The sequence below is a fragment of the Crocuta crocuta genome, unplaced genomic scaffold (assembly GCF_008692635.1).
Source record: "Crocuta crocuta isolate KB4526 unplaced genomic scaffold, BGI_CrCroc_1.0 scaffold44, whole genome shotgun sequence".
Taxonomy (NCBI): Eukaryota; Metazoa; Chordata; class Mammalia; order Carnivora; family Hyaenidae; genus Crocuta; species Crocuta crocuta.
This window is the reverse complement of record NW_027530179.1, coordinates 1,461,367-1,487,773: the sequence shown is the minus strand read 5'-3', so window position 1 is coordinate 1,487,773 and position 26,407 is coordinate 1,461,367. Positions and strand designations below refer to the sequence as shown.

General features: G+C 41.7%; 1 protein-coding gene across 1 annotated transcript in view; it reads left to right on the top strand.

Annotated features, from left to right (window-relative positions):
* Positions 1-7,571: 7,571 nt before the first annotated feature.
* LOC144232109 (adhesion G-protein coupled receptor F2-like) overlaps positions 7,572-26,407 on the top strand; it is a 30,045-nt gene continuing 11,209 nt past the window's right edge. The window contains exons 1-6 of the mRNA XM_077764811.1: positions 7,572-7,634; positions 12,539-12,581; positions 13,282-13,433; positions 15,878-16,111; positions 17,341-18,702; positions 23,740-23,781. Of these exons, the coding sequence (XP_077620937.1) occupies positions 7,572-7,634; positions 12,539-12,581; positions 13,282-13,433; positions 15,878-16,111; positions 17,341-18,702; positions 23,740-23,781 (1,896 nt within the window). The remainder of the gene's footprint in view (positions 7,635-12,538; positions 12,582-13,281; positions 13,434-15,877; positions 16,112-17,340; positions 18,703-23,739; positions 23,782-26,407) is intronic.

Genomic DNA, 26,407 nt, shown 5'->3' with positions numbered 1-26,407 from the left:
GAAGTTATAGATCTTGCCAAATTTCAGAAAATGAATCATGACAGAATTGGAGGAAGAACACAGATCTTTCGGCTTTCAACCTACTTCATGCTCTTTCTGCCACAATGTTCAACACTTTTTTAAATGTTTTATTTATTTCTGAGAGAGAGAGAGAAAAAGAGAGACAGCATGAGCAGGGGAGGGTCAGAGAGAGAGGGAGACACAGAATCTGAATCAGGCTCCAGGCTCTGAGCTAGCTGTCAGCACAGAGCCCGATGCGGAGCTCGAACCCACCAATCATGAGATCATGACCTGAGCTGAAGTCGGATGCTTAACCGACTGAGCCACCCAGGCGCCCCAACTGCCACAATGTTAAAAAGTTTGTTTTCCTCCAATTATAAATCTAATTATTGTAGAAAATAAAGAATAGAGACACGGGAGTATGTAGAGAATTATTCTATCATTCTTTGGTAGTTGCTAACACTTCGGTATCCTTCTTGTGTTTTTACAAAATATTATACATGCCTTTATACAGATTTATCATAATTTCCTATCCCCTCCATTATTGTTTGACATTGATATTGTTCCCATTATCTTTCTCTGCTACTTAATATACAAGTGCTATCAGCAACTTTGCATACCTTGCTTTTTTCTGTACCAGCTATTTCTATACGATAGAGTCCCAGAAGTGTTGCAGGGCTACGATGATTTGGGTTTACCAGGTTTTTCAGCATTCCTTTCCAAATTTTGTACACTTTTATAATCTCTTTGACTCATGCTGGCAGCCTCTGACCGTCAGAAAAATCCTCTCCTTGGTTTTGTGGTGACTCACGAGGGAGCTGATTCTCAGGGCACACCTATCCCAAGTGCCTGATGTAGATGCCCTCTGCACACCTTCATCCCTGTGTACCATTTACCTTTCGGGTATGAGTAACCCTCCATTACTTAGCACTGCTTGAAACCTACATGCCTAAGGATGAAAGCAGCCAGTTCAAAAAATGTTTAGAGAACCTGGGTGAGGCTTGGGAAAACCAATGAAAATGATTTAAAGTTTAAAAAAATTGGGTTTCAGGAGAAAACTGAGGGCTCATCTAAACATGTGAGTAGGTAGCTCTGTGGGGGTGGTTTGGGGCATGGAGAGCCATCCTTGCTCCTAAGAATCCAGCCTATTGACCTGGGTCCATGCCTTTATTTCCTACTGTGGGAGAGGTTACCTCTAGAAGATCCCTGTTAAAATGTACACTTCTCTGGGGTGACTAAATCCCATCACCATTGGTATTCACTTTCACATCACTGGGAGTCAGCTTATCTGGTTGGTTAACCGTTCCTTCTTGTCAGTCAAATGAGTTCTGAAGGACGAAGACCTAGGAAAGGGGGCTCTTGATGTGAGAGAGGTTGCTTCAGAGTGAGGAGTTTTGTCCAAGGAGGGAGATTCTAGACTGCAGCCAAAAGCAAGAGCCTGTGCAATTGGGCGCAGTGTGGGACATGACCCAGGAAAAGGACAGAAGGAGTTCCGAAAGCAATTCTATTTAATTTTTAAATTTCTTTAAGGTCATTTAAACCTAGATATCTCTCATTTATCTATCATCTATCTATCTATTGATAGATCGATCGATCGATCGGATAGATGTCTATGATCTACCTATCATCTATCAATCAATTTATCATATATATATTTTTGTTGTTGTTGTTGCTAGAGATGGTGATCAGCCTTTTTATATCTTCAGGACAAGAAGGAGGAAAGGACAGAATGATGTAGTTAAAAGAGCCTGGATCGGGGTGAAAAGAGTCAGGGTCTTCCAATAACTTGGGGTGTGACTGTGGGGAAGCGACTTGGTCTCTGCACAGTTTCTTCTTTGATAAAAAGTAAAGTGATGACTTCTCTGCCTAACTCATAAAATTTTATGATGGCAAGATGAAAGTTACATGTGAAAATGTCCTGAGAGAATTAACCCCATACAAAGATCAGCTCTTTCTTCTATTAGAAAAGCCATATGAGGGGCACCTTGGTGGCTCAGTCCGTTAAGCGTCCGACTTTGGCTCAGGTCATGATCTCACAGTTCGTGGGTTTGAGCCCCGCGTCGGGCTCTGTGCTGACAGCTCAGAGCCTGGAGCCTGCGTCTGATTCTGTCTGCCTCTCTCTCTGCCCCTCCCTTGCTTGTGCTCTGTCTCTCTCTGTTTCTCAAAAAATAAATAAACATTTAAAAAATTAAAAAAAAAAGAAAAGAAAAGCCATATGACATACCTCCCCCACCCCCTAAAAAAAAATCACACACCTGAGTTCAAATCCCAAATATGGCACTTAGTACCTGTGAGGTTGGGCAGGGTCAACTTTTAGCCCCTTACTTTTATAAAAATGTGAAATCACTTCAATCGCACAGAACTACTTGGTGACATTAAAGGAGTTAATGCAGGGTTACCTTGGTGGCTCAGTCGGTTGGGTGTTAGGCTCTTGATTTCGGCTCAGGTCATGATCTCCCAGTTCCTGGGTTTGAGCCCTGTGTGGGGCTCTGGGCTGACAGCTTGGAGGCTGCTTGGGATTCTCAGTCTCCCTTTCTCTCTGCTGTGCGTGAACTCTCTCTCTCAAAAATAAATACAATAATAATAGTAATAGTAAAAGAGTTAATGCAGGCATATCGCCAGACACAGAGTAAACAGACAGTGACTATTTGTTTTAGTCTCCTCTTCCCTTCCACGATGTCTGCATTCAGGTGGGATGGATGGGATTGGTGAGTGACTAGAGGTAAAGCAGTGGGGTGGCTAAATGACAGACAGGTGCAATGGGATCATCCACCCCTGAGATCATCCCAAGAGTATTCCCACAGTTTGGGAACTTTGACAGCCCTTTGCGGATCTCACCGGAAGCCTCAGCAATTCACTATAAAACCTAATTATGCAAGTAATAGCCGCCGATGGTTGGCTGACAGCTGGTGATTGAGATACTCCTGATAAAAGTTCTGTCTGGACTTTTGGTTACTTTTGTTGGTGATTGCCACGATTCGTACTCCAGTATACCTTTGTTTTTTTCCTAATCGAGATTTATTGTTTCCTAAGCAAGCTATTACAAAATAGCTCTGGTCTCCCTCGCTGATGTGTGTGAGTGTGTTTCAATTAGGCGAATGTTTATTTCGGATGGAGCTGCACACAGAACATGTCCCAGCATGCAGCTCCTGCCTGCTTTGTCTTTCATTAGTGAGCCGTGCCTGTTATCAGTCACCATATGGCTTTGGGCTGGAGGAATGTGACACAGAGATAGGAAGAGATATTTCAAAATTAAATTGTTAAAGATGAGAATCGTTCTGTGAAATTTGGGCCTTGAGAATCCTTGCGGTCATGACTATTTGACTAGCTTTGGCTCCTAAAGTCTGCAAGTCTTCTAGGGAGCAAAGCCCATTCAAGTTCCCAAACCCTTCGAGATGCTTCAGAAGCCTCATTAGCCTGTGGCTTCCCCAAGGTGGTGAGGTGACAGGGAAAGAAGTTATCTTTGTGGTTGTTTAATTCTGAGCTGTTAGGACATTGCTTGGAAATGAGGAGTGCATTTTCTGTTTGTTGAATAAACACAGACACTAAGCACCTTGTTCAGATTTGGACAGCAGACAGCAGAGAATGGGAAAACACGTTCTAGCTGGGACATTTTGGAAGTATTATCTCTTTGCAGATCTAGCCGAGTCACCAGTGCCCTTTACTGTTCTCCTCCTTCTCCTCCCTCTTTATAAAGGAGAAAGGAAGTGGTTTCTTAACTAAACAATAAAAAAATAACATTTTGTATTTGGCATGTTTTACCTTGTGAAATGTCAGTACTGATGTAATTGCCGCTTCTTGTGTGTGTGTGTGTGTGTGTGTATGTGTGTGAATTGCATGAGATGACTTTTTCAGGTTCTATGTTCTCGAGAGATAAACCTTTTCTGAAATGACTGTCTGTAGCAAATTTTGGGGCTTGGGGCTACACAAAACCAACATTTATAAACATTTGTCTGAGAGCGAAAGAGTTACATTCCCGCTACCCTTGCATTTCAGAAAGCTGTGGTGCTGCCCTGGGGGAAGGAGACCAGAAGCTTTTCAGAAAGAAATTGCAAGAAGGTGGGAGGCGGTGGGGGGGTCCAAAGACTGGCTCCTTGCTGCTGTTTTGCCCCTATGCTTTTGTCTGCTTCCAGACTTTTTGCTTTCACAGGATTCGAAAAAGAGCTAATGACTATGGTTTGACATCAGCAAGTCTGGGAGAAAATTGATTTTACTGCAGTACGCTTTACTTAAAGAGCAGTTTTATAAGCAAAATGTCAAAAAAAAGCCAACGTTAGAAACTGTTTCTTTTAAGTAAAAGAATTAAAGAAAAGTTCAGAATTCACTTAGAGGTTCCACTGTTGTTGAAACTTGGGTGCAGATAGCATTCCAGTCTTGTGGTCCCCAGGCACCCCAGGACAAGCCAGTCCCGGATAGCAAAGAAATTGTTAGAAAATTCTGGGCTCCAAAATTTAATAGCAGCATAACTGTCACAAAGGTCCAGGGGCACCTGGGTGGCTCAGTCGGTTAAGTGTCTGACTCTGGCTCAGGTTGTGATCTCACAGTTCGTGGGTTCGAGCCCTATGTCGGGCTCTGTGCTGACAGTTTGGAGCCGGGAGCCTGCTTCCCATTCTGTGTCTCCCCCTCTCTCTTTGCCCATCTCCTACTAGTGCTCTGTCTTTCTCTCTCTCTCTCAAAAATAAATAAACACCCCCCCTGACTTTTTTTTAAGTCCATACTATAAAGTCTATGAAGGTCATTAACCACATATGACACAAAGTGCTCATTTTGCCATACATAAAGATAATGTTAATAATAATCAAAATGCATATTGGTAACATTAAAACAGCTATGTTTAAAATTAAAAACAAAAGGACAATAAAATAAGGATTTTTTTTCAATCTAACATCTNAAGAAGATGTGGTTTATCTATACCATGGAATACTACATGGCAATGAGTAACATCTTAACAATTTTAAGCAAAGAGTAGTTTTCATATCGATTTGTTGACCTTATCTAGTTATTCAACTTCTTCCCATCCCTTTAAAAAATCTATTTGAGTGTCTGGGCAAAACAGCGCAAGTTTGTTGTCTTGTATCATTCTTGAAATATTTTTTAGAAGTAGTTTTAGTTAAAGAGAAAACATTCTGTATGATGAGAATTTTAACATAAAATCAATGGAGGGACACCTGACTGGCTCAGTCAGTAAAGCATGTGATTCTTGATCTTAGGGCTGTGAGTTCAACCCACACGGTAGGCGTGGAGCCTACTTAAAATAAAATAAAATAGGGGCACGTGGATGGCTCAGTCAGTTAAGCGTCCAGCATGATCTCATGATCTCACAACGTGGGGTTGTGAGTTTGAGCCCCACGTTCATGAGTCTGAGCCCCAGCTCTGTGCTGACATCTTGGAACCTGGAACCTGCTTTGGCTTCTGTGTCTCCCTCTCTCTCTGCCTCTCTTCCGTTTGTGTTCTGTCTCTCTCAAAACTAAAATGAACATTAAACAAATTAAATTAAATTAAATTAATGTAAATCAGAAAAACATGGACTCATGTTCAGATTTTATGAAAATTATGTTAACAAATTCATCAGTGGCTTTAATTTTTTAAAAATTTTTATGATTTTACCCAAAGCAGTCACTGCATTGGTGATAATTGTGGTAAGACATTTTCATGATTTTCATACTGAATTTTTATCCACTTGGAAGACTTGGAAAAAAAGATGCCAACATGACTGAAATTTACTTGAAATTGTATGTCCATCTGGGTTGCAACTAAATATACTTAAAAGTGATGAGTAACAGCTTAATTCTTGTGCTTAAAGAGCTAGGGACCTTCAGCTGAAAGCCTATTTTTCTTTTTTTCTTTTTTTTACATCACAGCATTGTTTATTATGTGAATTTTTAAAACTATTTATTTATTTTTGAGAGAGAGAGAGAGAAATAGAGAGCGAGCAGGAGAGAGGTAGAGAGAGAGGGAGACAGAGAATCCCAAGTGGGGTCCACACTGTCAGCTCAGAGCCCGACTTGGGGCTCAACCTCACGAACCATGAGATCATGACCTGAGCCAAAATCAAGAGTTGGACGCTTAGCCAACTGAGCCACCCAGTTACTCCATTATGTAAAATTTTTTATAATACAATAAAAATATATATAGAAATGCAATATATCAATACAGCTAAAAGCAGAATGGTGACTTTTCTTCTTTTCAAGAGGCCATGATTCCATTTCTAGTAAAATAAAGAGACTGCACATAAGTAGAAAGAGGTTGGTCGTTANAAAAAAATTTTTTTAAATGTTTTATTTATTTCTGAGAGAGAGAGAACGAGAGAGAGAGAGAGACAGCATGATTGGGGAGGGTCAAAGAGAGAGGGAGATACAGAATCTGAAGCAGCCTCCAGGCTCTGAGCTGGCTGTCAGCACAGAGCCAGATATGGGGCTCAAACCCACGAACCGTGAGATCTTGACCTGAGCCAAAGTCAGACGCTTAACTGACTGAGCCACCCAGGTGCTCCTGTAAATATTTTACAATATTTTAAATAACCTTTGGATTTCAGTGGAATTTCAGTTAAGTAAGTATTTCAACACAGGAAATATAGTTAAAAAGACATTTTGCCTAGTCTTTAAGGTAATGGCACTGTTTGCTGCAGAATTATGCACGAATAGGATAAAAGTTATTCCTTTCTGGCCAGAAATGGTCAAACAGCAAATATCAACCTTTGCAAAAGCTCCTGGCCTTTCTTGATGACATCCAAGTCTTCTGAACCCTGCCGTCTAAAATGAAAGAAAGATCAAATACATTTCAAAGAGGATTTCACCCAACAGGAAAATAATATTAAAATTATGACAATTTACTATTAAAAAGTTCAACTCATCCGAGTCGTCCATAGAGCACAGATCTGAGGTAAATCAACAGCGTTTCCCGCCTACCTCACCTCCCTCTCTTCTTTCCTCTCTCCTTAATGGGTCTATTGTGGGCATCACCATGTTTTTAGAGCTATGCTAGGTGCCAAGGAATCATTTTAGTTTTGAGATCGGTTTTGGCAGAAATAACAATAGCAGGACTTGTCTAAGATCAGTTTGGAAGTTTGCTCCCTACTGACAAAAATCCGACTCCAGAGTCAGATGGGAGTGAGATAATAGGTCAAGCCTGGTGCTTTCTCTCCTTCAAAAGGTATTTGTGGACTGAGTCTGCACAGAGGCACCCCAACCCGGCTTTCACCACAGCCACCCACATGTTTCTCAGGCCTGCCTAACCCAGGGAGTGAACCATCCTTCTGGATCCCTGAACGCGGGCTATTATTCATTACACCCCAACAGGCAGCTTCCCTTGGAAGGATTCCTACGTTGGGTGTCATGTGCTTCCTGGCTCCAGCCGTTCACACCTGCAGCCTCCTCGTGAGGTCCATGGGAGGCCACAGGGACACCACCCTGGGGACAGAGGAGTCCGAGCTGACAGCACCAAGGACAGAACCCAGACTTTTAGGCTGATGGCAGCGAGAGACTTCGAAAGCTTCAGATTGGAGACACTGTGCTTTTTCATTTATTTTTATAGAAACAAGAAAGGCAGCGGTGTGCAAGATGGCGACTCCCATGCTTTTGCTATACTGCTTAGTGTTGCTTTGGCGCACAGAGTCTTGCAGGACATTATCCCAGGTAAGCAAAGGGCGGTGGGAGATGGAACTGGTGGTGAGAGAGCAAATGGAAATGAAGACCCATCTTTCAAGTGGCTTGTAGTCATCTGGGCTCAAGTGTAGGGAGGAGCTAGTGGTCCAGCCGGAAGAAATTATAGCTATAGGTAACCAAAACCTGTTTCAGCTAATAGTCTCGAACTCTTTTCCTTTTGATGTGCAAACTACTTTCCCCTCGAGATACAATGAGGCTCAAATGATTTAAGGGTGATAAACTCTTATTTTTTTCATATCATTTGATGGTGAAGACTTTCATTGCTCATAACTGGGCAGCGCTACTTCCGTAGAGGCCCACTTGAAAATGTGGGGGTGGTGAGGGATGTCACAATGACTGGGAGATACTTAATGGCATTTAGTGGGAGGCCCTAGGAATGATCTGGCTCAGTGAAGCATTGTCCCACCCAGAATGAGAATCCTGAAAGCGAACGCAGTGGATGGGCTGGGAGGAGTGATGAGGAACTCTGATAGCCAATGGTTAATCAAGGTTTAACCGGGGTGTTTGTAGCAATGTACTTCATTGTGAGGCAATGAGTCCTGTGACTCTCTCTAGAATATTTTCCCTCATACCATAAGTCATTTTAATGTCCTTAACAGTTACTTACTTCAAATAATGTGTGGAGAATCATTGAGAGCTTGAGAGAGAGAGAGAGAGATGGAGGGAAGGACATAAGCCTACTTTGACCTTCTTAGGAACAGTGTATTATTATTGGACTACAGGTTCTGGACAGGAGCTCCATCTCTTAACATTCAGATAGGGAAACTGAAGCCCAAGGTGTGGAATATGATTTTCTTGAGGTTACATACCTACCCAGCCACATGACCAAGGCCACAGCCCCTGTTTCTTCAGATTCCATTTCATGTTCTTTCCATTTTAATATGTGCCTTCTTGGCGAAATCCTCCTTAGGAAAGAATACTTTGGAAATTCTTTCTAGGAGTTTCCAAACGATATTTACTTTACCTTCTAAGTGGCATGCTACTGGCTGGGAATTTTCTCCATGATTTCCTTTTTCCCCAGCACAGAACTGGTACCTGGCTTGTGGGAGAGGCTAAAGACTCTTTCTGAAAGACCTCTTCCAGAAAGCATCCTAACCCCACAGCTTGGTTCTCTTTCCCTTCATTTCCTCATCCATATTTTCCCACAAGACAGGACTTAGAGAGTAGGCACAGCCTGGGAGGTTGACTTTGTTTTCTTGGTTATTGGGGATGACCTTACAAACATTCCAATCTTTTCTTCCCAATTTACAAGTTGCTGGATGCTGCGTTTCTGAGTGCTACCCCTCTCCTGACCTGTTTCCTCACTCAGTCAGCTTTTCAGGTTTAGCAGATCACAGGTTTTCAAGGAGTCATTTTCAAAGAATCTTATTACACTGATGATTGTCAGCTTTTATTGTATGAGAGAGAGAGAGAGAGAGAGAGCACTAGTTGGGGAGAGGGGCAGAGGGATTGAGAGAGAAAGAAAGAGAGAGAGAGAGAGAGGAACCTGACATGGGGCTCGATCCCACGACTCTGGGATCATGACCTGAGCTGAAATCAAGAGCTGGACACTCAACCAACTGAGCCACCCAGGAGCTCCTGAAGATTGTAGTCATCTGAAATGCAAGTGGCTTATGTTGGATGCCACCCTGGAAATGAAATCACCAGGAGGAGTCTTATATGGATATGCCTTGGCAGATTAACTGGGAAGAAGTAAACTAAGATCTTTCACTTAAGAAGACAGAGTTTCTAGAGTTCCTTGTAAATAGCACGCCATGGTCTTCTGCCCACACATTTGATCAATATAAAGTAACTTCACTGTAGTCTGTTTATTGAGCCAAGTATTATCCAGAGTCGTTCACCTTAAAAAAAAAAGACCTGGGGCGCCTGGGTGGCTTAGTCGGTTAAGCGTCCGACTTTCGCTTAGGTCATGATCTCACGGTTCGTGGGTTCAGGCCCCACGTCAGGCTCTGTGCTGACTGCCAGCTCAGAGCCTGGAGCCTGTTTCAGTCTGTGACTCCCTCTCTCTCTGACCCTCCCTGCTCATGCTGTCTCTCTCTCTCTCTCCTAGAAATAAATAAAACAATTAAAAAAAAAAAGACCTTATTAAGTAATTTCTACACCCAACATGAGGCTCAGACTTACAACCTCAGGATCAACACTCACTCCACTGACCAAGTCAGCCAAGCACCCCTGGAGTTTCACTTTTAAGTGCTTTATTGTGGTCTATTAGAGACCATGGCGCTCTCAGGATGAGTTTATGGCGTCTCCTCCCTACACCCTCTATCCTCCTCTGCCTTCTCTGCGTGTGTATGGGCCGACTTGGTGGAAAGAACAGTATTATTGGATTGAGAAGAGCTGGGTTCTAGTTCCAGCTCTAAGAAGAGCCCCCTGCATAGTTTTGCATAAGTCACCTTGTCTATCAAGGATGTGCTTTCCTTATTTATAAAATAAGAAGGTCCTTCAAAACTCAAAAAATGCCATTTTATTACTCTTGTTGGGTCAAAAGCCTTTAAGTCTTCCAGGTATAAAATAAAGCTTGAATCTGGAGACTGTGAAATGAGAAATCATTTCACCTCAGCGCTTTGGAGGATGTTGTATTTCATGAGTTGTCAGTGATACATGCCTTCTCACCTTAGACAGACCCTAGATGCTCAATTCAGATTCTCCATAAATTCTTGTTTGGTAGGGAAATTGGAAGATTTGGGCTTGTTTCTTGATAACACAGAGAGAAACAATATTGGGAAGGAGAAAGGGACATGAATTCTACATGTTAGTCACACAGCTGAGTCACTGAATTTCTAGTTCCTTCCCTAGTGGTTTAGATCTTGGAATGCAAGTTGGAGAATTGGACCGTGGCTCTTCTTAGCCACTAGAGAGCAAACTTCTGGTACAAAGACTGGAAGTTTCAGTCTTTCTCCCTCTCTCTCCCTACACACACATGCATATGTATGTCAGTATATACATACAAGACAAGTATATACACACATATGTATGAGACACAGAACTAGCATCTTAGGGGGGTATAAAAAACACAATACAAAATCCATACTCTTAAGGAACATACAATTAAACTGAGGAGATAATATGTATATATAAGAATGGTTAGATAGTAAAAAGCAGGAAGGTGAGTATATGTGAAGCATTGAATGAGTGGTATAGTGGTGTAGATAACAAATCCTACAGGAGACAGAGAGGGAAGGATATATCATTTAAAACTGGAAAGACTTCTTGGAAGGGACAAACTTGAGCTTTGTATGTAATAAATATTCAGCAAGTTCATATTCAGAGAATAATAATAGGAGCTAAATCTTAAATACCACTTACAATATTCCAGGCCCCATTCTAAGTGTTTTCCATAGATGATCTCATTTAGTCTTCATTAGAGTGCTCTGAGGTATCACACAATTGTAATAGTATCATTCTTACCCTACTTTATGGGTGAGGAAACTAAGACCCAGAGAGAAGAACTTTTTCAAGGTCTCAAGTAGTGGTGTTGGGATTTGAACCCAGGCTGTCTGTTCCAAGAATATATACCCCTTGACCACAATGTGATACTGCTGCTCGGTGAGGGGTCCAGTCTGATATGAATGGGTGGGATAGAGAGGGGTTTTTAATCAGGAGAGCTGGGAAATGCTCGTGATAGGGAGAAACAATATTTGAAGAGAGTTTTGTTAAAGAAAAAGAATAGAGGGGTGCTTGGGTGACTCAGTCGGTTAAACATCTGACTTTTGATTTTGGCTCAAGTCATGATCTCATGGTTCGTGGGTTCGAGCCCCGCGTCGGGCTCTGTGCTGACAGCTGGCTCAGAGCCTGGAGTCTCCCTCTCTCTCTGACCCTCCCCTGCTCATGCTCTCTCTCTCTCTCTCAATCTCAGAAATAAATAAAACATAAAAAAAAAGATGCAGTTTATATATAAACGGAATACTACTTGGCAATGAGAAAGAATAAAATAACAAAGTTTTAATTAGTGAACTGCCCGCATTTTTGTCTCTACATTTTTGGCTGCATACTTGCATGCCAATAATTTTATAATATTTTTTATAGAGAAAATAGAAAAAATATGCAGTTTTCACTCTAGCATTACTGATTCAATTTGTTTTTATTACTGCTAGCTTATAAGAATATCTTTTAGCTTCTCATTTCATTATTAGTAACGCCATGTAAAAATGTAAGACTTTTGTCAAGCCTAGGAAAATATCTAATGAGTTTCTTTCACATATGACCTGAAAAGTGTCCAGAATACTTAGAATTTTCTTGTTCTATAACTAGTTGTAAATACTCTTAGAGTAAATACCACTTATGTTCTCCTTGTAATGTGCTAATTACTGCAGATTACATAAATACATGCTATTAAATTCAAACTAGATGTATCCCCAATTCAACTTCTACTTCTCCAGGTTCTGTAAATAGCTACAGCCTCTCTAGGGCTATCCAAAATGAGGGAGAGTGTGAAGGGAGGAAAGGTGGGGTGGCAAAAAATAGTGGTCTGAACAGATGGTGGTGAAGCTATTTTGCTTTTGAAAGTTTAAGAAAATATATGACCATGTGACCACATTGCTAGACCCTCTCTCAGTGCATGGAGGGGCCCCTTACACACAAGGGATTCCACAGCCTAACCTTCATTAGTCTCCACTGAGTTCACCTTTGCTCCTGGTGTATTTTCTGGATAGAATGTTGATCCTTCTTGCCAGGGAGCTCCTGCTGAGTAACAGTGGGACAGAAAGCCATCCAGGCTGATGAGAAAATGGGGCCATGAGCTGTGATGTCAACGTTTGGAGGCATCTTGGCATCAGAGCTGAGTCCGATGTGGCTGTTAGCTGTGACTAACATGAATCCTTGGGGTGGCATATCAATACTTAATTTTCATGTGAATTTTGATTTTCCCTTTCTAGGTTGCGGACAAAAGCAAGGAGAAGATGTCTGCCAGGCCGTATGGTATGTTGACAGCGCTTAGTCATCAAATGGAAGTTTTTATGTTTTTATTATTGTACTAGAGAGCCATGCTCAGCCCTCTCTTCATGGCATGGCAGACGCGAGACCTTGTTGGCTTGCATTTGGACTGTTTATTTTTCCCCTATTATATTGTACCTTTGACCCCTGCTCCCTTCTCCTTCAAGCACCCTCTCTCCCTCCTGGCCCAAGAGTTCTTTGCCATAAACTCTTCCAATTGAGCCAACTCAGACCAGAACAACGGCTATTAACAGGTCTGTGAGAACTCATTGATAACAAAACTCATTATGAAGTTCTGGAGCTGGGAGCCTTCTCCCATCTTCTATACTATGTTCTGGGAAGCTGGAGGGGTTCTAGAAGGTGTCCAGGGGGTTTCTGTGGGGCATGACAGACCTAGCGGACTGAACACAGGCTCCAGTTTCTTGCTTCAACTGGGATAGTTCCACTTTGATCTGTTTTATATGTTTGAGTTCTGGATAAGGTTTTGTTGGAAGCAATAGGTGTTCATCACTGAAATGATATGACAATCACTGATCTATTTCAATCTTCCTCCACTTTGCAAAGAAAGCACACCTGATGTCCGCAGGGTTTATGTGTCCTCACTGTGTTCACATCTTGGTGATTGACCCATGCAGCCCAGAGCCCCAACCTCTCCATCTGATACTCAGACCTTTTGTTTCCCCAGGTGTATGTGATGGCGCGTGTGTGGACAACACCCACTGCAGTCAACCTTGCCCTCCAGACACTCAGGGAAACGTGGGGTTTTCCTGCAGGCAAAAGAAATGGCGCAAGATCACTGAAACCTGTCAGACTCTTAATGCCTTCAACATCTTTGAGGTAATATCCTTTCTCTCACACACAGAGTGGAGATCCAAATTAGCAATGCATTGCACGGTCAGTAAGAGAGAGGGTGAGCACAAGGCAGGGTTGGTAGGCAAGTGCGTTTATACGCGAATCCATAAACACATGCTCATCTTCTCTCTCTCTGCACAAAAAGGGATATTCTCACTGTGGACATCTAAATGTTTGCGCTCTGATCTCCCACATGCTTCATGACACAAAGAAAACTGATCCTCAGATCAGAGCCAGAAGAGCTTTCTAGAAGGATCATGGCTTACTTCTCCATCTTTGTTCTTAGCTTTTTAAAATATTTTTATTTATTTATTTATGTATATGTGTATTTATTTATTTATTTTGAGATAGAGAGAGTGCACATGGGGAAGGGGCAGAGAGAGAGGGAGAGAGAATCCCAAGCAGGCTCTACACTGATAGTGCAGAGCCCGATGCGGGACTTGAATTCACAAACTGTGAGGTCATGACCTGAGGCAAAGTTGGACGCTTAACTGACTGAGCCACCCAGGCGCCCCAGCTTTTAGCTTTCTAATGTGGAGCTGTGACACTCAATGTAGCCTTCGCTGACCAGAAGCTAGACGGGCAACCTTGAGACCGTTTAGATATGCAGAATTCAGACCCCATCTCAGACCTGTTGAATCTGAATTTTCATGTTATCAAGATCCTCAGGTGATTTCTGTGCTCAGTAAAGCATAAGAAGCAAGCTGACCTAAAGGAAGGACTTCATCATCAAACAAATGAACAATTTCCATATACACTTAAGTAATTATACATTTTTAAAAATCAAATTTTGATAAAACCAAGACAAATACTTTTTTTCTCTTTTTGTTTCATTTGCTCCTCTACTTTTTTTTTTAATTTGGTTTAAATGTTTATTTATTTTTGAGAGAGAGAGAGACAGAGTGCGAGTGGAGGAGGGGCAGAGAGAGAGGGAGACACAGAATCTGAAGCAGGCTCCAGGCTCTGAGCTGTAAGCACAGAGCCCAATGTGGGGCTCAAACTCATGAATGGTGAGATCAGACTTGAGCAGAAGTTGGATGCTTAACCAACTGAGCCACCCAGTGACCCCCTTTTTATTCTTCTTCTAGTAGAGGCTTTACTTTTTCTGAAGTTCAGCTCCTGAATCCTTCCGAGGAGTCAATGTTTTAGCATCTCTTCAGTCCTAGAAGCATCCCCATTCAGTGGTTTTGAATGTGGCTGGGGGTAGTGCCATTGGGTGCTTCACCTGAAGTCCCTGATCAGACTTCAAAAGGCCGCCCTCTCCAGGGTGTCTATCATCAGGCCCACCATTAATTTGAGGGACCTATGCAAAGATACACACAGAGAGCTGCAAACCATACGTTTTAATATCTAGACGCTATAACCAAACTTACAGACAGCTAAGTAAAAGATATTCTGCTGGCCTCCCATCGCAGATTCCATCCTGCACCTGTAGTGTGGTGGAAAGCCAAGGCCACATGTTCATAGCCCTGAAAACAGGGCCTAGTGGTGGGCACCACAGTGGCATGGTCCATCCTTGATAGCATAGACTTAGGGGAAAAGGCCCATCAAGGCCCTGGAAGTGGACTTGGGGCTGGTGAGGAGGGGATTTGAGTGTCTAGGTACAGGCATATGAGTTCTGAGTAGGCATATCCTCTAGGCCCACGCAGACTTTTTGTCCTGTGAAGGGCGGACTAGAGGAGGCCAGAAAGGGGTCCTCCAGAGTGAGGACTGGCAATTTTTTTTTTCTGTCAAGGGCCAGATAGTTAATATTTTAGTCCTTGTGGGTCAAGGGGCCTCTGTTGCAAGTACTCAACCCTGACATTGTAGCATGAAAGCAGCCATAGACAATACTTAAATGAATGAGCAGGTTGGGTCCCAATAAAACTTTTTTTACAAAAAAAAAAAAAAGGCAGCCAGTCGGGGGCCATGTTTGTCACTCCTGCACTGAAGTGTGGGCCCCAGAGCCCGAGTCTGTAGGAGGTACTGTTTGTCATTGTTTTTAGTCATTCTTTGGTCTCGGTGTCAGTTGAATCATCCAAATCTAGTTCAGAATTTTTATTTTTAAAATATGCTCGTGTCTCATGCTTTGCCCCTCAGGAATAGTAAAAATAAGCTTAAATGGCACTAGAAATGTATCTATGTGCATAGGCCATATATACAATGTATAGACACAGAAGGGTCTGAAGGCATGCGAAAGATAACATTTACTTTCTGGAAGGAGGGGATTAAGGAGCAGACAGCTGGGAAGCTGGGACTTCCCTTTTCTGTTCATGTGCCTTGGTATTGGGCAAATTATTCCATAGCAAATGTGACTTTGAAGATGTAAAATTGAAAAGCACCGTGTAATATACAATTGTGTGATAAGGCTGTCCTCAATTTTCATAAAGGTACTTTTATTTTCAAAACAAAAGTAACATAGTCAAAACTTTCTTTTTGCCATTTCTTAGACAAATTTATATTCGATCCAAACGTTAGGAGGAAATGCAGAAGTAAATGAGTTTGCCAGAAAGTCTGAGACCATCACAGACATGCTGATGGAAAAGTGTCCAAAGGATTTGTCCTGTGTAATCAGGAACATTCGGCAGTCCCCCCGGATCCCGGGAAACATTGCTGTCATCGTGCAGCTCTTACACAACATATCCATGGTGCCATTGACAGGTGTCGACGTGGCAAAGATGCAGGTGAGTGGCTTTGATTTGGTAGAATGATACCTCGGTGGAAAGGAATGCGGGTTAATTGGTGTATTCAGTGGGCTTTTTGGGATCCAAGGGCCATCTCTTTCACGTCAGTATCTGTAATGCCTAGCATAACAATAAGCGTTCAATAAATGCTCAATAAATATTCACTGAACAATGAACAAAGGAAATGGAAAAGTGAACATTTTTCGTCAGTAGGCATTTAGAGGCAGCACTTACTGGGTACTGGGTCAGAGTAAGCTTTTCCAGTGTGTATTTTGGCTATTGGAAACTTCTAAGAACCATTCTGGTTCCTGCAGAGAGACTTTTACTTTTATTTGTGAGTCAGAACATCAAATCACTAAAATGGAAAATGACTGAATGCAAAGAAAAGAGCCATGCATATGTGTTGCGAAGTGTGAATGGGATTGGACTCATTTCATTTCTTTTCTTTTAAATAACGGGTTTTTTAAAAAAATTTTTATCTATCTATTTATTATCTATCTATGTATCTATCTATGTATCTATCTATCTATCTATCTATCTATCATCTATCACTTATTGAGAGTGTGTGTGAGTGGGGAAAGGGCAGGGAGAAGGAGAGTTAGAATCCCAAGCAGGCTCCGTGCTGTCAGCATAGAGCCTGACATGGGGCTGAATCTCATGAACTGTGAGATCATGACCTGAATCAAAATCCAGAGTCAGATGCTTAACTGACTCAGCCACCCAAGCACCCCTTAGTTTTGATCTTTGAGGCTGAGGACAAAAAGTAGGTTCAGCTTCTGGAGTTACTTGTCAATTCGCTATGTTCCTGCACAGCGTCCTGCACACAGCTTGGATTTAATAGATGTTAATTGCATTATGGGTTCTCTGAGCAGGGTAAGCACATTGCTGGCTTCACCACGGTGTGAAGTGGGACCGATGATGTCCATGAGCCTGGAGAAGCCTACCTGCCTGGCTGCCTCACAGGGAGACATTGCATGTGTGACATGAGGGCAATTCCCTCCTTGCTCTATCCCTCAACTCAAATTCGGGTGGTGTACCCCAGGAATCTCATTACAATGCTGATTCTGACTGATTAGGTCTAGAGTGGGCCCTGAGATCCCATATTTCTAAGAAATTCCTAGGGGATGTCTATGCTGCTGGGTGGAGGACCACACTTGATAGAAGTGGATCGTGACTGTCCGGCAGATTCACAGAGAAGCTTAGTACTAACGCTGGTTCTTCCTTGGCAGAGTTATAGCATCATGGCCAACCACATTCTTAACAGCAAAAGCATCTCAAACTGGACCTTCATCCCTGACAGAAATACCAGCTGTGTCCTACTACACTCGGTCAATTCTTTTGCAAGAAAGCTATTTATAAAGAAGTATCCGATTGACATATCTGATGTCTTCATTCATACAATGGGCACTGCCATCTCCCCAGACAACGATGGGAAGAATTTCACTTTTTCTATGAGAGTTAATGACACCAGCAGTGAGATCACTGGACAGGTGTTGATTGGTAGAGATGAACTTCGGAAGGTGACTACTCCTTCTCAGGCCATCAGCATTGCATTTCCAACCCTCGGGGCCATCTTAGAAGCCAGTCTTTTGGAAAATGTCACTGTGAATGGACTTGTTTTGTCTGTCATTTTGCCCAAGGAACTTAAAAGAATCTCACTGATTTTTGAGAAGATCAACAAGTCAGAGGAGAAGAGGACACAGTGTGTTGGCTGGCACTCCTTGGAGAGCAGATGGGACCAGCATGCCTGTCAAATAATTCAAGAAAACTCCCAGCAAGCTGTTTGCAAATGTAGGCCAAGCAAGTTGTTTACCTCTTTTTCCATCCTTATGTCACCCCGCATCTTGGAGAGCCCGATCCTGACTTATATCACATACATAGGCCTGGGCATTTCCATTTGCAGCTTGCTCCTTTGCTTGTCCATTGAGGCCTTGGTCTGGAGCCACGTGACAAAGACAGAGATCTCGTACTTACGCCATATATGCATTGCTAATGTTGCGGCCACCTTGCTGATGGCGGATGTGTGGTTCATTGTGGCTTCCTTTCTTAGCGGTCCAGTGACACACCACAAGGGATGTGTGGCAGCAACATTTTTTGTTCATTTCTTTTACCTTTCTGTATTTTTCTGGATGCTTGCCAAGGCACTCCTTATCCTCTACGGAATCCTGATTGTCTTCCATACACTGCCCAAGTCAGTCTTGGTGGCAGCTCTTTTTTCAGTCGGCTATGGGTGCCCCTTGGTCATTGCTGCTATCACAGTTGCTGCCACTGAGCCCGGCAAGGGCTACCTGAGGCCCGAGGCCTGCTGGCTCAACTGGGACATGACCAAGGCCCTCCTGGCCTTTGTGGTCCCAGCTCTGGCCATTGTGGTGGTCAACCTGGTCACAGTCACACTGGTGATTGTCAAGACCCAGCGACCCGCCATTGGCAGTTCCATGTTCCAGGAGGTGAGAGCCATTGTGAGAATCAGTAAGAATATTGCCATCCTCACGCCACTGCTGGGACTGACCTGGGGGATCGGACTAGCCACGGTCATTGATGACAGCAACCTGGCCTTGCACACTATCTTCTCCGTGCTCAATGCATTCCAGGTAAGTCTAGATACTACTGACCAAGTACTAAGGAAGAGAATTCAGAAGAAGTTTTGTGATCAGGAGCTTTTGAAAGTCATATTTCTTTCTTTCTTTTTAAAAAATTATTTATTTATTTTGAGAGAGAGAGAGCATGAGCAGGGGAGAGGCAGAGAGAGGGAGAGAAAGAAAGAAAATCCCAAAAGGCTCTGCACTCAGTGCAACACTTGATGTGGGACTCAAACTCATGAACCGTGAGATCATGATCTGAGCAAAACCAAGAGTCAGATACTCAACTGACTGAGCCACTCAGACACCCTTAGAGTCATATTTCTTTATAAAAGACAATAGATTTGGAGTAGGATATTAAGTGAGGAAATAAACTCTTTTTTCCCCCAGAAAGGCCTGGATTCAAATCTTGACTCTCTCATTTACTAATGTATACCATTCTTCTGAGATATTTGATTAACTTTTCTGAGCCGTATTTTTCTCACTTATAAAATGGGTATAATACTGCCCATCTGAAATACTGAAATAAAGCAGTGGATGGGAAAGCATCAGGTACTAAAATGACCTAAAGATCATGAATAGTGCAACAGCTGGCTGAACTCCTACTGTTTACAAACTAAATACCACAACTTCCCCCAAATCTAGGCACCTAATAGGAGGTGTTAAAGTGTGCATATTGAGTGCATTTCTTTCCATTTAGAATTTGTGGTTCCCATTGGAAGGCATCTTTTTTTAATGAGACAACTCCTACAGAGTGATATTAAAAATAGTTTCTCTTCTCCTCTCTTGTCTCTATGAATTAAGCAGTGTTCACAGTTTCATGGGTATCCTTGCCAAACTTTTTATGTTTGTATACAAATGTATTTTCACCTAATAGAGGGGTTAAAATATACATTATTATGCACCTTACTTTTTCACTTAAAAATACATCGTGGCATCTTATCAGGTTGCCATATAGAAATATGACAGTATAGTATCCCATATTCAATAATTCCCCACTTGACTGTAATTTGTTTTATTTTTCATTTTTTTTCTGTCACAGTGTACTAATGAGCCAAATTTATTATACTGAATGTTAAAAGTGTAGATAGGACCTAATTGATAAGAAAGCTTTTGTCTTTCTAAAGACTTTTAAAATAACCCTTTCTTCTGAGTGCATGCTTATTTGGAAATAGGTGTTTTACCTAATGGATAATAGAGATTTTCGTCAAATATTTTCTCCTTTTTCTCTTTTAAGACTTATGTATAAATGATTTCATTAAAAAAATTTTAATGTTACTTACTTTTAAGAGAAAGAAAGAGAGAGAAAGAGAAAGAGAGTGTGTGAGCAGGGGAGGGCAGAGAGAGAGTGAGACACAGAATCTGAAGCAGGCTCCAGGCTCTGAGCTGTCAGCACAGAACCCAAAGCAGGGCCCAAACCCACGACCTGTAAGATGATGAGCTAAGCCACTGTTGGATGCTTAACCAACTGAGCCACCCAGGCACCCCAACGATTTCATTTTATAATAAATATTTTGATGCCTTGGAGAACAAGGCTAATAATAGTAATGGTGCCTTGTCTTTGGGATCTCTGTTTTTATGCATTTCTATAGAAAATATGAATAGTATCACATTTTTTGTATAGCTCTTACCCACGTGCATGTGGCTAGTCATGGGTAGGGCTGGGAGAACAACGTAGTGTTCTTAAATTTCTGTTCAGCATATCCCATGGCTATTTGTCAGGAACCCTTAAGGAGCTGATGTATCTACTTCTCAACATTTCCCTTTCCTTGTCACCCAGTCGGGGTGAGGGTGGGGGGACCTTTACTGTGGTTTTTGTTTGGACTAGTCTCTGAGCACTTGTATTTTGGTGCCATGAGTTCCTTTGCCTGTCATGATAGGATCAACTTGTAATTTCAACTCAGTTTCTGCCTTGATTCCTGGCAAGGGGGATGGAGCTCATCTAAATGCCGGTACTGATGGAGGTGAGAAGCTGAGAGCAGGGTGTGGGTGAAGGGTAGACACTGGGCACTGGTAGGCATGAGGAACTGGTGTGCTGGAGCTGGTTTGTACTGGCCCAGAGAGAAGACTTCTATTTTTAGGAATTTTTCAAGGGGACATCATTAAAAATTAAATATATAAACTTGTAATTAAACAAAACAACAGTTTTTGTTTAAGGCCGTAGATCCTCCAAACGCGTTACTTCCTAAATCTTTGTCTACACTTTAGTATGCTTGTGAGGCTGTTTGCATCTATATCTGTACGGTGGAAACACTGGATAATGATGTGCCCATCTCTTTCTAACTCTACGTTCAGTTCAGTGATGTCACCTTGCTAGATTTAAATCAGCCAGGATGGGAGTATTTCAATGGAGACTGGTAAGTACTTCAAATTAGGAGAGCTGGTTATTGCTATTTACCAGACGTGTGGACCGGGGCATCCTTAGGATGCTCAATGTTGGAGGAGAGAAAGGAGAGGCACAGTTCTGTTGTGGAGGGAGACACAATCAAGTGAGCAGAAGGAAGCAGGACAAACAGAATCTTAGGATGAACCGAGATGAGAGGCAGCTGGGGCTGTTGGAGAAGTGAGAGGAGAGAGACCCCTAACCACACTGGGAGGTCCAGAAGATGTAAGAGAAAGACCCTTTTGAGGCTTTACTGGTCTTAGCCCCATGTGAGCACCTCAATTGGTTTTAAAGCTCAATCTCCCCCTTTACCAGGAGGTAATTATTATGTAGCCAATTGCTGACTTGACTACTCACTTGTAATCCACAACTTCTGGTTGGTATCCTCTCTTATATTTACTGAATACAACTGTAAATACAGTTCCTTCCATATTCCTTCCATAGCCGTAACTGTAGGCTGGGTAAGGTGTGGGGACCCCTCATAGCTGTTTTGGTGGGAGAAAATAAATGTCTCAGTCGACTTGGGCTGCTGTAACAAAAATACCATATATTGGGTGGCTTGTAAAGAGCAGAAATTTATTTCTCACGGTTCCGGAGGCTGGGAAGTCCAAGATCAAGGCACATACACATGGAGAGAGCTTGCTTTCTTGCCTCACAGATGGATAGCCATCTTCTTGCTAGAACATCACATAGAGGCAGGGGCAAGGGAGCTTTCTGGGGTCTCTTTTGTAAGCACACTAATCCATTTCCTGAGGGCCCGCCCTTGTGACCTAATTACCTTCCAAATGCATGCCTCCAAATACCTTCACCTAGAATTTAACATATAAATTTATATGATAGGATTTAACATATAAACAGAGAGGATATGAACCTTCCTTCCATAGCACTAAAGCATGTATTTTAAAAGCTGGGAGAACACCTTAACATTTATCTGCTCCAATTAAGCTTTATCTACTAAGAGAAAGGCAAAGAAGCTACTGCCAGTGAATTTTTATTAATCAGATACTAAACCTTTACTAATAATCTATCCAAATTTTCTGAATGATATTTTGTGTAACTCTTCCCAAGTTCGGACCAATGAAAGGTGATCCTACCAAAATATGTCCTTGTTACATATTTATAATTGTACAAATGCAGGTTGCATAATAAAGCAGTTAAACACACACACAGATGTAGATACAGGCACACACACACAAATAGAGACACAACATTTATGGAGTACTTATTGTGTGTCAAGCATTATGCTAAATGTTGCAGATATGGATGTAATTAGTTTAGCCTCAAGAAATTGAAAATCTCACAAGGAGAGAAATCCTCTTAGTTCTTTAGCCAAAGGAGTGCATTTTTTTGTAAGAAATGGGCTAAACTGCCAGTTCCTAGATATTTAAAAATTTTAATTCCCAGGCAAAATTCTCAGAGATTCTGATCTAAAATGTATTCCTAGTACCAAAACCAGACCTGGCTGTATTTTTTTCCAAGCACCTTGATACAAATGATGCTTTCGATTATGAGATCGAGGCAGCTTAACAGAGGGATGACTTGCTCATCAGAGGTCATTATCTCACTTCTCCTCTCAGGTGGGCCAGGACCTGAGTAACCACGCCTTCAGGAGAAACTGTCTAATGAATGTTGCTATCTATGACATGTTGAAAGTTGAATCTCTAAGTTTCCTTCTACTTGTCTGGAAAATGGGATGAATACCTTCCCTTCCTTATTCTAGGGTGGTTTTCAGCCAATTAAAATGGACTGTAACTATAGAGAAACAGACTCCTTTTGACTTTAATGGGGTCTCTTTTTGAATGGATGGCAGGCGATATGAGGGCTGTAAGTCCCTCTATGTCGTCATATTTGGAGCATTTGTTTCTGAACACATGTTATGTATTTTGTGGCTGTTCTGTGTCTTAGTTTTCTGAGTGACCATGTACTTGACTTTTCCTTAAACATCTTCTTTAGTTAATTTATTTGAGAGAGAGAGAGTGAGCAGGGGAGGGGTAGAGAGAGTGGGAGAGAAAGAATCCATGCAGGCTCTGCATTGTCAGCACAGAGCCTGATGCAGGGTTTGAACTCACAAGCTGGGAGGTCATGACCTGAGCCAAAGTCAAGAATGGGATACTTAACTGACTGAGCCAACCAGGCACCCGTGTACTTGATTTTTCTTTGCATGTTTTGTAATTGTCTTTGGTTGTGGGTGGGGGAAGGAAGTTGAGAGTGTTAACAGAAACTGAGCCCAGCTGCTCTTGCTTTTCTTCTGTGGAAGTTTCCTTCGTTATAGTTTGTCCATGGCCTAACATCTCCTCTGAATCTTGCTCAGACTATTGTGTTCTGGTGAGATATACATTCTGGTGAGCTCCTGATAAATTCAAAATGCTTTTAGTTTACCCTACTTAAAAAGAAATTTCTGTAATCTTCTTGTATGAATCAAGGACCTTGGCCTGTTGGAGTTGGTGATGTATCTCAAGTGTCTAGAACAGTGGCTGGCACATGGAAGATGCTCAATGAATATGTATGAACCTAGGTGTTATGACCCTAACAGAGTCAAAGATTTAATAAATTGTTTTTATTTTAGTTTTTTAAACTAGAAAAGGACTGATGAACACTAGTATTTATTATTATCATCATCATCATCATCATTTTGTAAATAGCTTTTCATTCCTCTTCTTTCTCAGGGCTTCTTCATCTTGGTGTTTGGAACAATCCTGGATCCAAAGGTATTGTAAATTCTTCTCCTCCTCTTCCTTTCTCTTCTTCCTCCCCCTCCTCCTCCCCCCTCCTCCTTCCCCCTTCTTCCTCTTCTTCTTCTCCTCTTTCTCTTTTTCTTCCTCTTTCTCTTCGTCCTCTTCTTCATGTATTAACAGTACTTGGCCCTGAAATCCTCATTTGGAAAGACCCCTTACAGAGCATCTTTGGCTTCAATCACTTGTGCAGACACTTGAACAGGGCATCATTCTTCTTCATGATGGAAGTAATACCTATCTTGCAAACTCTTACAGAGCTAAGCATTTTACATACATTACCTCTAATCCTTAAAACAATCTTGGGTATTTTTATATTCCATTTTATGGATGAGGAAACTGAGACTCAGAGTGATTAAACATGCCCATGATCTCTACAGAAACCCACTCAAACAAGCTGAAGCAGAAAGAAGACTTATGAAGTCTTACACTATCATCTTTGGGAAAGTCTCTCTGGCTTACAGGCTTGGAGGCTACATGCGAGGCACAGTTCCCATCCATAGCTCAGAACTAGACACCAATGTTCTTCCTCATTTTCCTGGACACAAATAGCACAGCTAACCAGGCCAAGGTCGGGTAGCAGCTGGTAAGCTAGAATTACTGCTACTTCTGGGGTTTGTGAAAGAGGCATTTCACACTGGTCCTTTCATTTTGTGATGAGGATACCACGTCAACCCAACAAACATTATTTAGAGGGGCAGGGCATTAGTGTTTCCATCTTTCTATCTTTATGTACTATCTTTGAGCCATTGGGGAGGCCTGCACTCTCCGGAACCCAGATCCCCTAAATGGAATGCAGAGATAATGATACTTTTCCTGTCTCTTCTGCTAGATGAGGTACAAATGTGATTTTGCAAGTGAAAAAACACAGAAGGCATTTAAGGTGGTACACAGTTGCATACCATATGATTGTTTTTTTTAAAACTTGTTTAATATTTATTTTTGAGAGAGACAGAGCATAAGCGGGGGAGGGGCAGAGAGAGAGGGAGACACAGAATCTGAAGCAGGCTCCAGGCTCTGAACTGTCATCACAGAGCCTGATGTGGGGCTCTCATTCACAGACTGCGAGATCATGACCTGATCTCATGGCTCAGTCGGTTAACCGAGTTTCTAGGTGCCCCAAGATTGTGCTTTTTTTTTTTTTATTAACTATAATTACCACAACTAGTATTTATTGTCAAAACAGCAACAGCAACATTTTTCCTTACTGATTACCAGGTGTTATGAGACGTGCAAAGAACTCTGAGACCTAGAACTTTCTATCAAGATCAAAATCTCTTATATTTAAAATTATAATGGTAATGGAATACTACATGGCAATGAGAAACAATGAAATCTGGCCATGTGTAGCAACATGGATGGACCTTGAGGGTGTTATGCTGAGCGAAATAAGTCAGACAGAGAAGGGTAAATACCATATATTTGCACACATAGGTGGGTTAGGAGGAAGTTAACAGAGGACCGTGGGGGAGGAGAAGGGGAAAATAGTGGGAGAGAGGGAAGGAGGCAAACCATGAGAGACTCTTGAAAGCTGACAAAAACTGAGGACTGATGGATGTGGGGGGGAGGAAGGATGGGCATGGAGGAGGGCATTTGTGGGGATGAGCACTGAGTGTTATGTGGAAACTAATTTGACAATAAACTATTTGTAAAAAAAATAAATAAATAAAAAATAAAAAAACAAAAAAAAAATTATAATGGTAAAGACTCAACGATGTCACAGGACCACACCTGATTAATTGACATAAAGTTGTATATGCCAGTAGTCAAATTTTTACATCAGTAAAAAGTAGTGGGCACATGTCCCCAGATGTGCTTATTATTAATTTACAAAGTATGTATTTTGCACGCTATGAAACATAGAAAGAAATGTAAAGAGAAGCTCCAGTATGCCTTCTCATATCCCCAAGGACCCTTGAGTGCACAGCCCCCAAGCCCCAGGGGGTGCTCCTTCCTCTTTGGAGCCTGTGTTTTCTGAGAAGGGTGAAGCCACTCTGAGCTGGAGGACTTTGACATCCATTAACTGTCAAGTCAGAACTATAAGGTCTTGGAAGATTTGATAAAGTAGAAGAAAAGATGGAGTAGAAATAAGGATACAGTGCCTGCATTCAGCAAGAGAGATTTAGGGAAAATGACAGGTGGGTCTGGTGTCAGGAGATAAGAACTCAAGTCTTGACTCTTCTCAGCAGGTCAACTGACTTTGGATGTTCCTTCATCTTCCAAACTTAATGTCCTTGGTTGTAAAAATTGAAATAATACTATGTATTTTACAGGACTGTTTTTGGATAAAATGAGATAGCAGACGTGAAAAGGACTTTAAAGTGCTTTCTAAAAACAAAATATAAATATACAGTAACATATAATTTAACATATTGATACGTTATTTATACAGAAATATGCTATGTTAATATATTAATTTATATTGTATATTATATTAGTATTAATAAACAACATATCATATATTATATATTATTTAATATATATTAAATAGATTTACATTTCATATTTATATGTATGTTAGATCTATTTAATATATTTAAAAAATAAAATAAAATTGTTATTTATTATTCTTTTTCTCCATTCCATGAGTTTTTCTATGTTG